A 15336-nucleotide genomic window follows, 5' to 3' on the forward strand; every position below is an offset into this window, starting at 1 on the left:
AACATTTAGATGTACCTAGTTATCTTTTAAGGTAATTAATTAATGCCAATTTATCGATACCAATAAAAATGTTCAACACAGGAAGCAATTGTGTATTCGAATATTACACATTGCTCCATATGTGCAAAACTAAAAAAAAACTATTCGTTATAAGGTATTTAATGTCCTTGAGCCAAAGTTGTTCAATCTTATAGCTTTAATATTGTCTTTGCTACGGCATCATTTCTGTGTGCCATTCCGGAGATCGGCATGTACAAAGAGCATTTTTATTTACAGAAAAAGCATTTCTTTGTTTTGTTATTAGGTATTGGTGCCCTCTTATTTTCCATAAATTGGACCAGACAGGTGTGTAGTCTCCCAACGAAATAAAAAGTCGCTCTAGCAAATTAAATTCATAATTTTATTTTTATAATAAATAAAAATCAAGAAAACACTCTTTTTTGAGAATTTTCCGTATATTAAATACATCATACAAAAGATGTCAATACAAACTAAATCACTTGGTGCAAAGGCAAGCCTGCCGGTTTGGGGTTCGCCGGCCACCGATCCGCGAGCGCGGAGCCCTGGGACTCCGGTTTGAGCTATCTATGCAACAGGCGAGTGGAAACCGAGGATAGCCTCTTACTAACTATATTTTAACAAAACAACCAACTTAAAGATACACAAAGATACAAATTTTCCGAATGGAATGCATCTTTGTAAACATCTCTAATTTAGAATGTAAAATATATGTTTGATCATGATTACTTTAAAATAATGTAAATAGAGGTATGTAAAAAAGCGTATAACACTTCTTAAGTGAAAACAAGATAATTTAGTTTCTTTTAATGAAATACAAATAAATAAAATATAATAAAATCAAGTATTTTCTAACTTAAGTGTGAAATAATTTACTACAACTTTACACCTAAATGATAAATGTATTGCAACACACTAAGGAGCTTTGGAACCATTAAGTAATTCGGGGCTTAAATAAATTTTTGTTGCTAAATAATCTCAAAAAAATAAATCCTAAAAATTGTGATTCATCTTTGGTTTTCTGGACATGTAGCCTGCTATAGTTCCATAACTCCTCATAGAGAACAGCGCTTGGACTCGCTTCAGAATAGCTACTGCGAGCCCACGCTCAACTGAATCCCAACGTGATTAGTTCATAAGTACTTACATAAGTTACAGATCTACTATGAAGCTGATGCACCTTAAAGGCAAAAAGATAAATTTAACCAATAAAAAAAAACAGAACTTTGAAAACTACACTGAGATGTTAAATTGTAAGCTCTGTGTTAAGTATTCTGCAGACAAAACTGAGACATTTCTTTTCGTTGTGTTACTAAATAAAAGAACGTTATATAGTTCACCCTAGTCGTAGATATAGTTACAAAAGCCAAACATGGAACTTAGTGACTAAAATTACTATAGAAACGTACATACAGACGTAATAAAAATATGTAGAACATTTGCTACAAAAATAAATCATCACAGCTCACAAGCAAACGTGAAAGTGACGCGCGATGAGGGCCAAGCGAAAGGTGATATGAATGATAACCTACTCTAATTTTATTATGCATAAACTCTATTAAACGTTTCAACTATTGTGTTTCGGCAATTTTATCTTTATAGTTACCAGAGCAAAAAATGTATTTTAGTTGAAAGAGATTTTCATATTCCGAAATGCGAATATAAAAATCGCCCACTAAACGTATCGTGAATCCTTCTGGCGCAGACCGTGCCTAGCGGCCGAGAACTTGCTAGTGGCAGCAAGTCGCCCAGGCGTCGCGAACCACGCTAGTTGACAGAACCGATACCGAGCTACCTCTGACGCCCATCACTCCCGAGTTATCACCCATTACACCTTGTGAATGTATAGTATATACCAAAAGTCGATCTTTAACTAAATAAATGCTCACATGTCGGCATAACAACGCTTATCACAATATATAAAAATATATATTAAAGAAGCTTAGTCTACAACTACACATTGAAGATGCACACTGGTATGCATTTGCTACCACACGTGGAATAAGAGGACTATTCGAAACGCTGTTTACTTTTTTTGTATTTTTATTTTTATTGATTTTATTTGTGCGGCAGCAGATGCAAGTCTGCAATAAGTCACAGCGTATTTATTCTTAAAGATAATAACATATTGCATCTTTAAATCATTGTCGTTTGTTTTTATAAGACATGGAAAGAAATGGGGCCGCCCTCTACATGTTGGTTATTCGTACATTTGGTAACTGGCTCGGCAACTTTGTACTCATCGTTAGTTAACGTACCGCACTAACCTCATTTCTCCCCATGATAATCACAAAATTGATTAGGTATGTATATAATTTAGCATAAAATGCAGTTAAGCTTGAAAGACACAAAACTAAATTTAATACTTGTCATTTCATAAAAATATCGTTCCATTTGATTTAAAAATAGCAACATCAAAGACCATCGAAGCCTCGGGTCCGCTCACTTTTAATACTTTTTGCACGGGTATCTAATGATAACCGATAGTAATAATGAATTTATATGAAACCTGACCTATTACAATTAGCGAAAAGCTATTAGTTCTAAATCCATGTGCACTTACTGACGTTAAGGTTAAATAGCTCGAAATTTTAAGCCTAAGAGGACTACGATATTTTTCTTTTTTTTTTCTTGCGTTTATTATTAGGCTTTTAACACGTAGTAAATATAATGGGTATATTTCAAGAAATGATTCCGCCGCCCATGGTAGGTACACCTATAAAGTTTCATTTAAATTCTCTATGCTGTAACGGCTACCTCTTCAACTTTCATCTGAAATAGAAAAGACTTGTTTAATTTGAAGTGGCACGAAAAATAATACGATCGCTCCATCTCTTTCCCATGGATGTCGTAAAAGGCGACTAAGGAATAGGCGTATAAACTTGGGATTCTTCTTTTAGGCGACAGGCTAGCAACCTGTCACTATACATACATACATACATACATAAAATCACGCCTCTTTCCCGGAGGGGTAGGCAGAGACTACCTCTTTCCACTTGCCACGATCTCTGCATACTTCTTTCGCTTCGTCCACATTCATAACTCTCTTCATACAAGCTCGGCGGTTTCGGGTACTTTTGACCTGACCCTTTACCAGGACGTCCTTAATTTGATCAAGATACGTTCGTCTAGGTCTTCCCACTCCGACCTTTCCCTCCACACTCTCCTTGTATATCTGCTTAGTCAACCTGCTTTCATTCATCCTCTCCACATGACCAAACCATCTTAACATACCCTTTTCTATTCCTGTAACTACATCTTCTTTCACATCACAACATTACGTTTGAATTTCAATTCCATCATTAAGCCAAACAGCTGAACCTGGCCTATCAATCTTTTTAAGACTGTTGGCTCTGTTTACCCCGCAAGGGATATAGACGTGATTATATATATGTACTTTTTTAAACACATAGAGCGTCGGTGGTCGAATCGGTAAGGTGCCTCAAAGTTATGTACATTAGTTTGAATACTAACCGATGCTCTTGCGGTGAGGGAATCAAAACATCGAGAGGAAACCTGCACATTCAGGCAACTTGATGTGTAACCATGAACAATCCAACAGGTAAGTTTCCCTACAAAGGTAGCGGAGGTCAGATGGAAGTTGCTTTGTGTAAATACCTGACTACCCCAATCCAGGATCCATGTACAAAGGCATACTCCAGGCTCCAGGCTCCATAGTGGTGAGCATGCAACTGGGACTAAAGCCAGGAGGAAGACGTTAAATAAAGACATGGTACTACGATTCAAATGCAAAGTTGACTCATGTGAGTAACATACTAATGTTGTAACGATGTACATGTCATGTCTCCTGGTCGTAAAATGTCGTGTCAGGGATTTTTTATGCGACCTCTCTTTCTATGTTGAATTTACCTTTCTTTCTTTTCTATAATGTGGCTTCCACAGGACTTTCGGTGATATTGCCAATGACATGAAGAGTTTGAAGAGACACAAATTGATTTTATCTAATGCGACAGAAATGATGAATTTGACTGACTGATATATCTACAGACAGCCAAAACCGCTGAACATATAAACCCCAGAACAACGTAAGGATACTTATATGGTGTAATGGTGTAATAAGAGAGGACTCCTTGAAATTCCCATAGGAACGAAAATTAACCAGATTTTTAATTTAACGTAGGCAAGTTCGCCTGCGTAGTCTAGCTGTAAACTATACCTCTAGCGCCCACGATGATGGATTTCCGCTTGATGTCCTGCGCAGGCGCCGCGCGCAGCACGCCGGGCGCGCCGCCCACCACGTGGCCGCCGCCCGCGCGGATCGGCTTCGCTGTAATTAACACAAACGCTTTATATTTAGCGTAAAGTAGTTTTCTCTGTTGCATGCTCAGCAAACGAATGGTTCCGTTATCTCTTACTATAAAGCTAATCTAAGTTTCGCAAAAAATATTAAAACTTAATTGCTATGATTTTGCATCCATAAGCTGCTATTGAAGTTGTTAAAACAAAAGAAAGAAGGTTGACTGTCTGTTGATTGCCTGACGTAATTATAAACCTACCAATTTGCGCCTGCGGGCCTCTTCGAGCGAGATTCTTTGCGCGCACTGCCTCCTTGATTCTATCGACCTCGAACTGATATCTCTTACGGTCACGCATAGCGCCTTCTTTTGCTTCCTGCAAAATAAAAACGTATTGTTTGTTTGTGACATAATTTAAACTACAAGCATAAACTCGATAAGTTTTTTGTCGTTTAATCGCCGCGTCCCTTTAACCAACTTAAGTGAATTAAATTAGATTTGATTTTAGGACCAACATTGGGACAGGTGAAACTAAATAGAAGATCGTAAAAAAATCATCCTGTAGGTTTTTCAGGACCGGCCGTAACGAGTGACGTTCCGGCCTCATCTCTGGCTCAGTCCTTATGTATTACTATTTATATTTTACCTTGAGCGCGGTTTCAAGCGCCTTGACCCGCTCCATGGTGGCTCGCAGCCGCTTCTCCAGCTTGGGCAGCTCGCAGCGCAGGTCGGCGTTGTCGCGCACCAGCTGCTTGTGCACCTTCGTCAGCTGCTCCAGGTTGTTCTCCAGGAACGAGATCTTCTGCTTCTGCGCGAGAGAACCGCCCTCCTCTTCGGCGCCCTCTTCGGAGTTGGTCGATTTCTTTATCCTGGCCTGTTATGAAAAAATTGTTATTTTCTATAAGAATGAATTTCTCATTACTCATTCATACGAGTTAAAACTAATATTCATAGAATTCAATAATCATTGTTAATGTGTTATATTTAGAAACAATCTACTGGTATGAGAACGTCTTTTATTCATTTCAAATATAACATATATATGAAAGTTTAAAAGAAAATAAAACTTATTTCGGAAGCCTCTTTTTAAATGAAATTACTTAAAATTATGTATGGGTCACACTTTTAGTTCTAGTATAGCCTACATTTCGAAGAAAAAACATAGTGACAACTACATAACAACTCTTACCATGCAGATTGTAAATCAATCAAGGGAAAAACTGAAAATTCTATTTTTATGCAATGATATAGCAACCTTTCACTATCTAAATCTCATTGACATCATCACGCCATCCAGCCATCGAGACTATTAGCTAAAGACGTGATCTATGTATGTATATATACCTGCAAGTCCTGGACGAACAGCTTGCGCAGATTGTGTAATGTCTGCAACTCCTTGGCCACGGTGTCCTCAAGCCCCTTGAGGTCAGCGCGCGCCTGCTCACGCCTCTCCACGCTTTGACTGTAAACATCACATCACGGTTAATCCTCTTTACATGAAACGTCAATAAACATGCATGGATACCGATTTCCGATGTCACGGCGCAATTCGCTATGTAAATCAGTATAATCAATACTTATAAAAATATTTACAATAAATTTGCGAAATTATTGACAACATGACACCAGAAATTGGAATTGAAGTCGTACGAAGGCCTTAGGTATTACCTGCAAACAGATGAGTCTGAGCTGTCATGTCTTTCGGCACGCACCCATATACCTCGCACTACACTCTTAGGCCGAATTTAGAAAATGCCAACTCCCGGCAAAATGAGTATGAATGGGATACGTGCGGAATAAAATGACAACTCAAAAGTAAAAAGCGGAAGGCGTTACGAGACCTGGCACTACTTCTACTTAGTACTTACATCGACTACATGTGGTCACAGTTATCATACCAAACAGTTTCATAAAAGGCGCTTCATATCAGAAGCTATTCAATTTAAGACTGATAGATTTAATTATTAGCTTTTCTAGATTAAATTTTTACTAATATAAAGTGGGAAATGAGACACGTGCAAACAGACAACAGACATTGAGTCTGCTTGCACGAGTTTCAACCGGGTTACCGGATCGAGGCGACAATCACTCTTCGGCATTTTTCAGTGCACACCGACTAAAAGGAAGTGAGGATATTATGGTAACATTAAAATGCAATAGCAAGCAGCGTGGGATGAGATCAATGGGTGTATACTTATGCAAAATGGTCAAAAACAAAAATAGATGACTCATTAACGTGAACTAATGAAATAATTGTAATACTGTTCTCTTTAATAAATGCAAATCAAGAATGTATTGATTTTTGTTGATTAATATGACGTTATTATTACTAAATGGTTCCATATAGCCTTATAACTAATTTTATATATAACAACAATTTGTATTCTAAGGTATTTTAATAGTCGAATAAGAATTCTCCTAGAGCTCTCAATTGATAGCATATGGTCAGGCTGTATAGAAAAATACGTTGATAAAAATATTAACTGACTCTCTTTACAAACACTTAATAATATTTACATTTCTATTTACAGACTAATTAAGACTTGCGCATGCTCTCACTTCTTACACGTTTATACGTAACAAATTGCGTATGTTACAGAGAGCCTACAATCTTAATAAACAAGTAATTAACGACTAGCATAACGACGCATTTTGAGCGATAATAATCCCGGACAACATCAAAACCCGCAAGACTTCAATTCGTACTCAAGCATAATTATGAATTGCAGTTGTTAGAATCCATTATTGAAGCCATTGCCGACCAATGGTTGTGACGTAATACGGAGCCATGCCATCATAATGAGCAGAAATTTCGTTATTTTTGCTAATTATGTCAGGAGCATTGTGACGTTAATTTGCAACTTTACCCTGATTGTGACGGTTTTACAAACTCGAAAAATACAACAAAAAGGCAGTGAAATTATTTCAACACAACATAAAATGCATAAATGCAATATTGTTGTTGTTCTATTGTATTTAATATTTTTTAAATTTTTTATTACCTATAGTTGTAAATTAGCACGAAGAGTTTTGTTTTTTCCACGCGAATTAAATCTAGCCTTTGATACTTTATACGTTTTACGACTAACATCACCGGGAAATCATGCAAACTTCTAAATACCGTACCACAATATCAAACATGCTAAGATTAAAGAACTACATCCAACAATCTTTTCAAGCAGAAACCGTACTAAAATAATTTTTGTATAATTTCACTAATATAAATGCATTGTTGACTAGCATCACAATCAACATCTGAAGCGAAGCATAAAAATGCATAAAAAATATGAACATTGTTATAAAACAACAATCAACAACATACAATTAGCTTATGTTATTTATAGATATAGTAAGTAAGTCTAAAATATTGCTGTGACGAAAAAAGAACATAAGCTAAAAGTATGAATCACGAAAGCGTAAACTGATCACTGGTTAAATTCGCAGATCTCCTACAAATACCCGGGCGAGACCAAATAATATGTCCACCTGTGATCAATTAATTAAAAGGCACTGAAACTAATATTGTCTATCTGTAGAGAGATCTGTATTTATCACAGAAGATGTTAGAAAGCTCAAACCAAAACGACTATTTGTGGGTAGCGATGGGTGAGGAGGATCATGGTAACTGATATAAGTAGGTGTAGCTGGAGCGGGTGGATGTTGCAGGCATGTCGGGGAGAGAACTTGGGGATTGCCGAGAGCGACTTTTCCTCTTTGTCTAGCGGCTTCTCGAGGCCGAAATGGTAGCCGAGTTTTTCTCTTTTTGGGGAAATAATATGTTGGAAGTGCGGGAGTTCGTCTTTCATCAGCATATGCTGATTGGCGACTTCCTTCTCAGCTTTGTCGAGGTTTCTCCGGGGCGAGCGCGACACTAACATGAGTTCCTTGAGTTTGGCGGACTTGTCTGCTTCCTCACGCTTCAGCTTCTCGTAGTCGTCTTGCAACTGCTGGCGCGCCAGTGTCAGCTCCTGGTATGAGCTGCAAAAAAAATACAGTTTTATTTTAAAAGAAGTAGAGACTACTTAAAGCACTTATCATTTGGATTTCAAGAATTGTCCGATGCCGATGTCGAAGATTGAAAAGTGTCCGAGTGAGGGTATAGGTATACTCACTCTCGGAGTTCCTGGTGGTGCCGCTGCAGCGCGGCCAGCTCGTCGCGCAGCGCGGCCAGCTGCGTGGCGTGCGCGGCCCGCAGCTGCTCCAGCTGCGCCTCGAGCGCGCCGCGCACCTGCGAGTCGGCGCGCTGCTCCGCCGCCGCCAGCTGCACGCGCTCGGCCGCCTGTCACCACACATTTTCGTTTTAGACTACTACTATCACAGTCAATGAAAATGCCTTTGAAATACTCGGTCTGACTTAAGACAAACAGAATTAAGTAATCGATTACTCTTATTAAGCACAACAATATATTCCCTGTTAAAGCGAAACATACTTGCAACCGCGCACACTCCTCGCGCAGCGCGTCGGCCGCCTCCTCGAGCTGCCGCTTCTTGTTCTCGGCTTCGCGCATGGACTCCGCCAGCGACGCGCACCGAGCCTCGTGCTGAGATATCAGCAGTCGGCATTCGCCCAGCGAACGCTCGTATTCTTCAATCTATAAAAAAATTGCAAAATAAATTTTTAGTTTATTTTATATAATATCGATTAGGCTGTCGTTGCTAAATTAATCATGGGAAAATGAAAAATGTTTATCAACATACCTTTTGGTTGGCGTCAATGTTAGCAGACTCGAGCGAATGGCAACGTTGAACAATGTTCTTAACTTCACTCTTCATCTTGCTAATGTGCAAGCGAGCGACCGTGAACTCCTCTTCAAGCTTGCCAACAGTGTCCACATTCAGTTTGAAGTCTAGTTCGGAGCCTCCAACCGCTGCCCCAATTTCAGCCAAGTCTCGAAGCAGATTCGTGAGTAATTCAGCGATGCGCTTGCGCTGGTGGGCTGACAAGTCACGCAGTTGTTGTAGCTCGGCAGTAGCAGTTGTCAATGCGCTCTGTCAATATTGAAATATATAATTGAGTACTTATAAAACAAAGTTGCTTCAGGCTGCGTGTCCCATGTATTTTGTAGTGATTCAAAAAGGTTTATAATGTAGATATATAAAAGCCGGGCTGGGGTCGCTAGTTGAATATTAATACCTTATTGGTCTGTAACTCCTCCGATAGTTGGTCGCACTCGCGGCTCTTGCTGTCAACCTCCTGCGATTTCTGGTCGTAGTTGACGGCCAACTCTTCCAGGGCTTGGAGCACCTCTTTCACTTCCTCCTTGGCGGCTTCGTTCTCTTGCTGGATGCGGTTCATGTCGCCTTGCAGAGTTTCGTAGTCACGCCTACATTACAAATACAAATTAATGTCTATTGTTATACATTAATTTTTTTTATTGATGATGATAATTGATAATTTTTTTTATGGTAACCTTAATTAGGTTATTAAGACGAACTTGAATAGGTACATCCTTATACTTGAATTTTAAATCTGACTATTTCTCATAACAATTATGAAGACGTAAAGTGCAGTAATCTTGTATAATATAGTTTAACCAGAAACACAACTGACCATGACCACGCCATATTGCGGCTCAAAAAGTAAATTGAAATATAAAGCTGCAAACAATACATGAAACACTTTATGGTCGCTTCAGCCTTGATAACAGCTTCTTTTATTACTAAGCATATTCTAAAACAAGTCTGTTTCCAATTACTACAAATCGACCCAAAATACTCTATAAGGTCAACTAAGTTTCTGATCAAGCTTTTAATACAATGGAGCAAACCTTGTGCAGGCGATAAGTTCCTCCTGCTCCATCATCTGTTCCTTGAGTTTCTCCACAAGCTGCGACTGCTGGTTGATCTCCTCATCTTTATCGTCCAGTTGTTGATACAAAGCCTCCAGCTTGCCTTGCATGGCCGCGTCTTCAACAGCGCTCGATACTGCTACAGGAACAGGCTGAACACAAGTAACAATGTCAACATTATTTTTCTTCGCGGCAAAAAAAACGATCTAGCTGGGCTCCACATCAGGAAAAATTCGTATTCACATTGGTGTAAAAAACAATATTCTTTGAAAAAAACATAGTTAATGTACTTACGGGTACTGGCGGTTTCTCTTCAATGAACGACGTGACCGGGGTGACGGCGTCAATCTCTTGCAAGTTGACTTGTTCCTCAGGCCGGACTGTCTCGCCAGAGCGCCAGCGGGCAAGCTCAGCCTCTAGTTTCTCAACCTTAAATAGAGAAATTAAATTAAAAAATAATTGGATAACCAAGTAGGTACAAGATGATCTGATGATCTGGCAAAAACCTAACAAAAGGTATGGCTTTTACTGCAGCAACAGTGAGACAGAATAAGCTAAAAAAGAAAAATAATGGTCTTGTATAAAGTACTTATTTATTCTTCTTACCTTGCCCTTCAGCCTAGCCACCTTCTCCTTCTCCCTTTCATAACGACGTTTCCATTCTTCAGCCGTAAGTTCTTCATTGACACACACAACATTCTTAACAGTTTTGGCCCTATGAAAATAAAAAATAACGAAATAGGTAATTTGAAAATGGCTACATATAAATAAAACTAATGTTTTAACTTCCTTCCTTTCAATTTAATTAATGAAAAAAGTGAAACATTTTTCATCCCTATAACTTTCTGTTGTGACCAGTTATCAATATCTTTTTGTAATCTAGGTGTCATTATTCTTTTTGTGTCTCATATTTATATTCCCAAAGTAAAAAACATAAATGAACACGTAAAAAAGACTTACCTTTTACCAAAGTCTAGTGTACTCTTGGTTTCACTCTCATTGAATGAAGCAGGGGAACAACAGATGACAATAGTCGTTCTGGCGTTACCTCCAAGTGACTCTTGTAGAATACGTGTCAATTTAGAATCTCTGTAGGGGATATGGGATTTGTTTCCATCTGCTAAAGCTGAGATCACATTACCCAAAGCTGATAGTGACTTATTGATGTTCTTGGCCTCGTCAAGAACAGTACCTTCAGCACCAGTTTTAGAAACCTGAGAGTAGAAAGAAAACATTCTTAATTTTTAGGATTTTAAAATTAATTTATTAAAAGAGATGTTAAAAACTCTTACAAAAAATACATACTAACTAGATTTTTCAATTCTTGCACATAAGAATTAGTCTTTAGTTAAACCAAACTCATTTACCTTTTCTGAACCAGCCAAGTCAACAAGATACAACTTTCCTGATAGTTTCTTTTGGTTCTCCAAGTTCTCTTGCTTTACATTGATGAGGAAGACTGAGTGAGATCTAGATGAGTGTTCATTCATGTCTGTAAAGTTAAATTGATGTTATTATTTCTACTTGGCTCTATAATAATTGTTTGATGTACACTCAGACATATACCTAACTACAGAGACATACCTTCGTAATTTTATCGAAATAAACTTACTTGTGACAGCAATATGTCTATTTGATTTTCCTTCTTCAATAACTTCAAACACTTCCTCAGGACTGGACACAAATCGTTCAGTAGCACCTTTAACGAATGGGACTCTGTTTTTGTCTTCATGAACACTGAGGTTCACTTTTGATACTGAAAACATTGAATAAGGAATTAAGTACAATACCATATAGTACTTCAGAATATTGAACGTCAAATATAAATAAGATAAGCAATATAAAGTATATTTCATATTATTTGAAAATAAATTAAATAATTACCATCCAACAAGTCCCTGATTTTGTCCATGTAGATTTCAAAATATGACACTTTGATGTGAAACTCAAGGTTCTCTTCCATAGCATAGATGTGGTTGAATATATCATTGACTATCCGTGGAATAATACCCTGTTTCCCTGGATCTCCTGTTAATTAAAAAATAATTTTATTTTGTATTGCAAGTACTATTAAAGCAAGTTTCATTTTATTATTTGCTAATGACTTCTAGAATATAAATCATACCTATGACACCTTCCATTGTATGTGTTTTTCCTGAGCTAGTCTGACCATAGGCAAATATGGTGCCATTGTACCCAGCCAGGACATCTGATACAATACTTTTAGCAGCTTCATTGTAGACCTTCTCTTGGGTAGCATTGGGTTTAAAGACTTTGTCAAACAGGTATACTTTACCCTATAACAAAAAAGAATGACACAATTGAATGTTTAAAGAAAGAATCATTCGATCTTGCAAGAAAAAGGAAGAAAAGTCTTTAGAAATGTATGTATGTATTTCTTTGGAGGAAAAATATTTAGATAATATATATGTTTTGCTTTGGAGAAATAAATATTCAGATATGTATGTATGCAGTCTCAAATATTTAATAAATATATACAGGACAAATTACACAGATTGAGTTAGCATCGAAGTAAGTTCGAGACTTGTGTTACGAGATACTAACTCAACGATACTTTATTTTATAATAATAATAAATACTTATATAGATAAACATCCAAGACCCAGGCCAATCAGAGAAAGTTCTTTTCTCATCATGCCCTGACCGGGATTCGAACCCGGGACCTCCGGTAACACAGACAAGCGTACTACCGCTGCGCCACAGAGGCCGTTAATTTATTGATGTAATACTTTTGATGTATGATCACAGTGTATACTAATTTGATTTCAACTTTAAGAGTTCTATCTAAATACAAATCAAGGTCTTTTCAGAACAGTTTTAGATTACATAGGGGGTGATTCAACTGCTCACAAACATGACATCACTTACACAAAGGATAACTTGTGGTTAATGTACCTATCTATTTTATTACTTTTATGCTGAATTAATACTGATTCAGATGCATACAGGAAATATTGGACAAAACAAAAAAAAACAGGACTTATATAATAATTTGAGCACTTTCATATTTTGTATAAATTACATAATTCATTAGCTAGAAGAGAATTTTTAACAAAATAAACAGAAAACAATCTTCTTTCTATTTATTGTGTTTATCATTCTGATGTTTTTTTCTGTATAAATGAAAGAAAATACACTTGAAACAGTAAGTAAACATATAAATGTGTATTTGATATCCATTTATTTATCACAGTATGTTATCTCTTTTAGGTAGGTAGTACCACAAATTGAGTGCTAACTACCTACTACTGATTTTGCAATAATTTGTTTCATTAAATTATATGAATAAGAAAATACTTTCGAAGCAAAAACTTTCTTCGAAAGTAATTTCTTTTATGTTTTTAAAAAGTCATATCAAGTCTATTGGCTTTGTCTAATTTGTAAAGAGAAATATATGTGAATATTGGTATGAAAACATGTTTTATTTATATTATTTGTTTGGTTTGCCAAAAGTAACAAAATATAAAATTAAAAAATCTTCAACAATATAAACTTGTTCCACAACCTCTCACAGAAAAATAAAACCACATTAAAGCCTAGACTAGGGTAATAAAATAAAAAAACATTTTACATATTTACTTTGACACACTGAACTATTTTGTATGGTGTTAAAAAAGGTAAACTATTATAGTGTCTTTTTAACAGAAAACTTTGTAGTTTTATTAATAAAAGGGACAAGAGGTCTAGCCTCTATGCATGTCTTATATAGAGACCTAAACACCTAGACTAACTTTAATAAAATATTGTGTAAATGTAGTTAATTATCCACCAAATAAAGACTACATTAATTTGGAAGCTGTGGGCAAAAGCTGTAATTAGTATAAAAACTGATTACACTTAGTAAATATATAAAACAAATACCTACATTTGTATTAAATACTTGCAGACAAAAATGTTTCTATATAAACAATAGCTCATAAAATGTGTAACAAATAATTACCAAATTGCAAATAAAAAAATACCTATGTACAAAAAGTTGACTGATTTGTTGTAGATACTAGATGACATATGGATCAACATATTTTGGGAATTACTAAAGACATTAAAAAAGATATTCAAAATTATTTCGACACTACCCTCAAAACATTGCAAGTGCAGTATACATAATTATTATAAATTAAATAAATGGATTATGTACTAGGTACATCTTTTTCGTAAAAATATTCCTGAATGTTTGGGTCAAGGTCGAAAAGGTATTTGTATTGATTTTTTGACAAAACAAAGACTGCTGTTTTCAGTTTCGATGAGATGCATGAAAAATCCTAACATACGTGATCGCAATCATAACCATCGAAGCGGAATAGAAAAGAAAGGCTATTTCATAGCAGGTGAACAAGTCGTAATGTATTAGTCATCATGATCTAATTTAGGGCGATGATAGAGGAATACGAAATTAGGTGGTAAATCTATAGAAACTCACCCCTATTGAAATGCAATTGTCATCAGGTCCAGAAGGGAATTTCACAATAAATTTTGAACCAGCTTTTTCCTCGGAGTCATTGAGTGGTCGAAATCGGCATACGACTCTAATGCTGTCTTCAGCAGCAATCTCGCGATCAGCTGCCATTATAAACAATAAAATACGCTTACACTAAACACTGTCTAAGCAATTAAAAAATAAAACGTTCCGGGAACTTAAAACCGTGCATGAAGAACTACAAAGATAAAAATTTGTTACTGAAAAATCTTCATGACAGCAGTATCAAAATGTCGGCCATATTCATGCAAGAAAGGCACAGCAGCACACCACTGCTTTTCTATTGGTGGAATATCTTATGCATAGCCAACATGACGAAGAAAAATAATCGATTGCATTTGCCAACCAACCATTCAATCAATACAATGTTGACATTGACAATTTGTACGCTAAGCTAGGTACACCCAAAAAGGTTATCTGAGATAATTATATTATAAATACATAAAAAGAGCGTGGGCGCCTTTCTATGTTTGTTTCAAAATAATTTTATATGGGATCGGAATTGGAAATGCATAAGATATAAAAACTAAAGTAAATATCGATAAAACTATATACAACGCTATCTAATGCAAATCGGTAGAACTACAACGCGGTCAATACATACCACGTTGCGTGTCCACTCCTAATAAGTTTAGAGAGATGGCGCTGTCAATAGACAAAAAACGTTTGTTGTACCTTTGAATAATTATTCTATTATTTATTATAAAGGGTTTACCAGTGTTTACATGTGTCTATCTGTTTCCATTATTATTATTGAGCAAAAAATACGAAAAGA

The 15336-nt window shown here is 36.5% G+C and overlaps 1 protein-coding gene across 1 annotated transcript; it reads right to left on the bottom strand.

Moving 5' to 3' along the window:
* Positions 1–386: 386 nt before the first annotated feature.
* LOC106131865 (kinesin heavy chain) lies at positions 387–14855 on the bottom strand. The gene is made up of 19 exons (XM_013331106.2): positions 14505–14855; positions 12189–12360; positions 11948–12091; positions 11676–11819; positions 11431–11555; positions 11024–11277; positions 10670–10778; positions 10358–10492; positions 10043–10215; positions 9409–9598; positions 8973–9263; positions 8705–8866; positions 8387–8553; positions 8151–8252; positions 5619–5736; positions 4921–5148; positions 4536–4650; positions 4196–4306; positions 387–2790 (listed from the first exon to the last, which is right to left on the bottom strand). Exons 1-19 carry the CDS (start codon positions 14649–14651, stop codon positions 2780–2782), a joined length of 2898 nt encoding a protein of 965 aa, XP_013186560.1. The 5' UTR covers positions 14652–14855; the 3' UTR covers positions 387–2779.
* Positions 14856–15336: the final 481 nt, after the last annotated feature.

The sequence above is a fragment of the Amyelois transitella genome, chromosome 5, assembly GCF_032362555.1.
Source record: "Amyelois transitella isolate CPQ chromosome 5, ilAmyTran1.1, whole genome shotgun sequence".
NCBI classification, from domain to species: Eukaryota; Metazoa; Arthropoda; class Insecta; order Lepidoptera; family Pyralidae; genus Amyelois; species Amyelois transitella.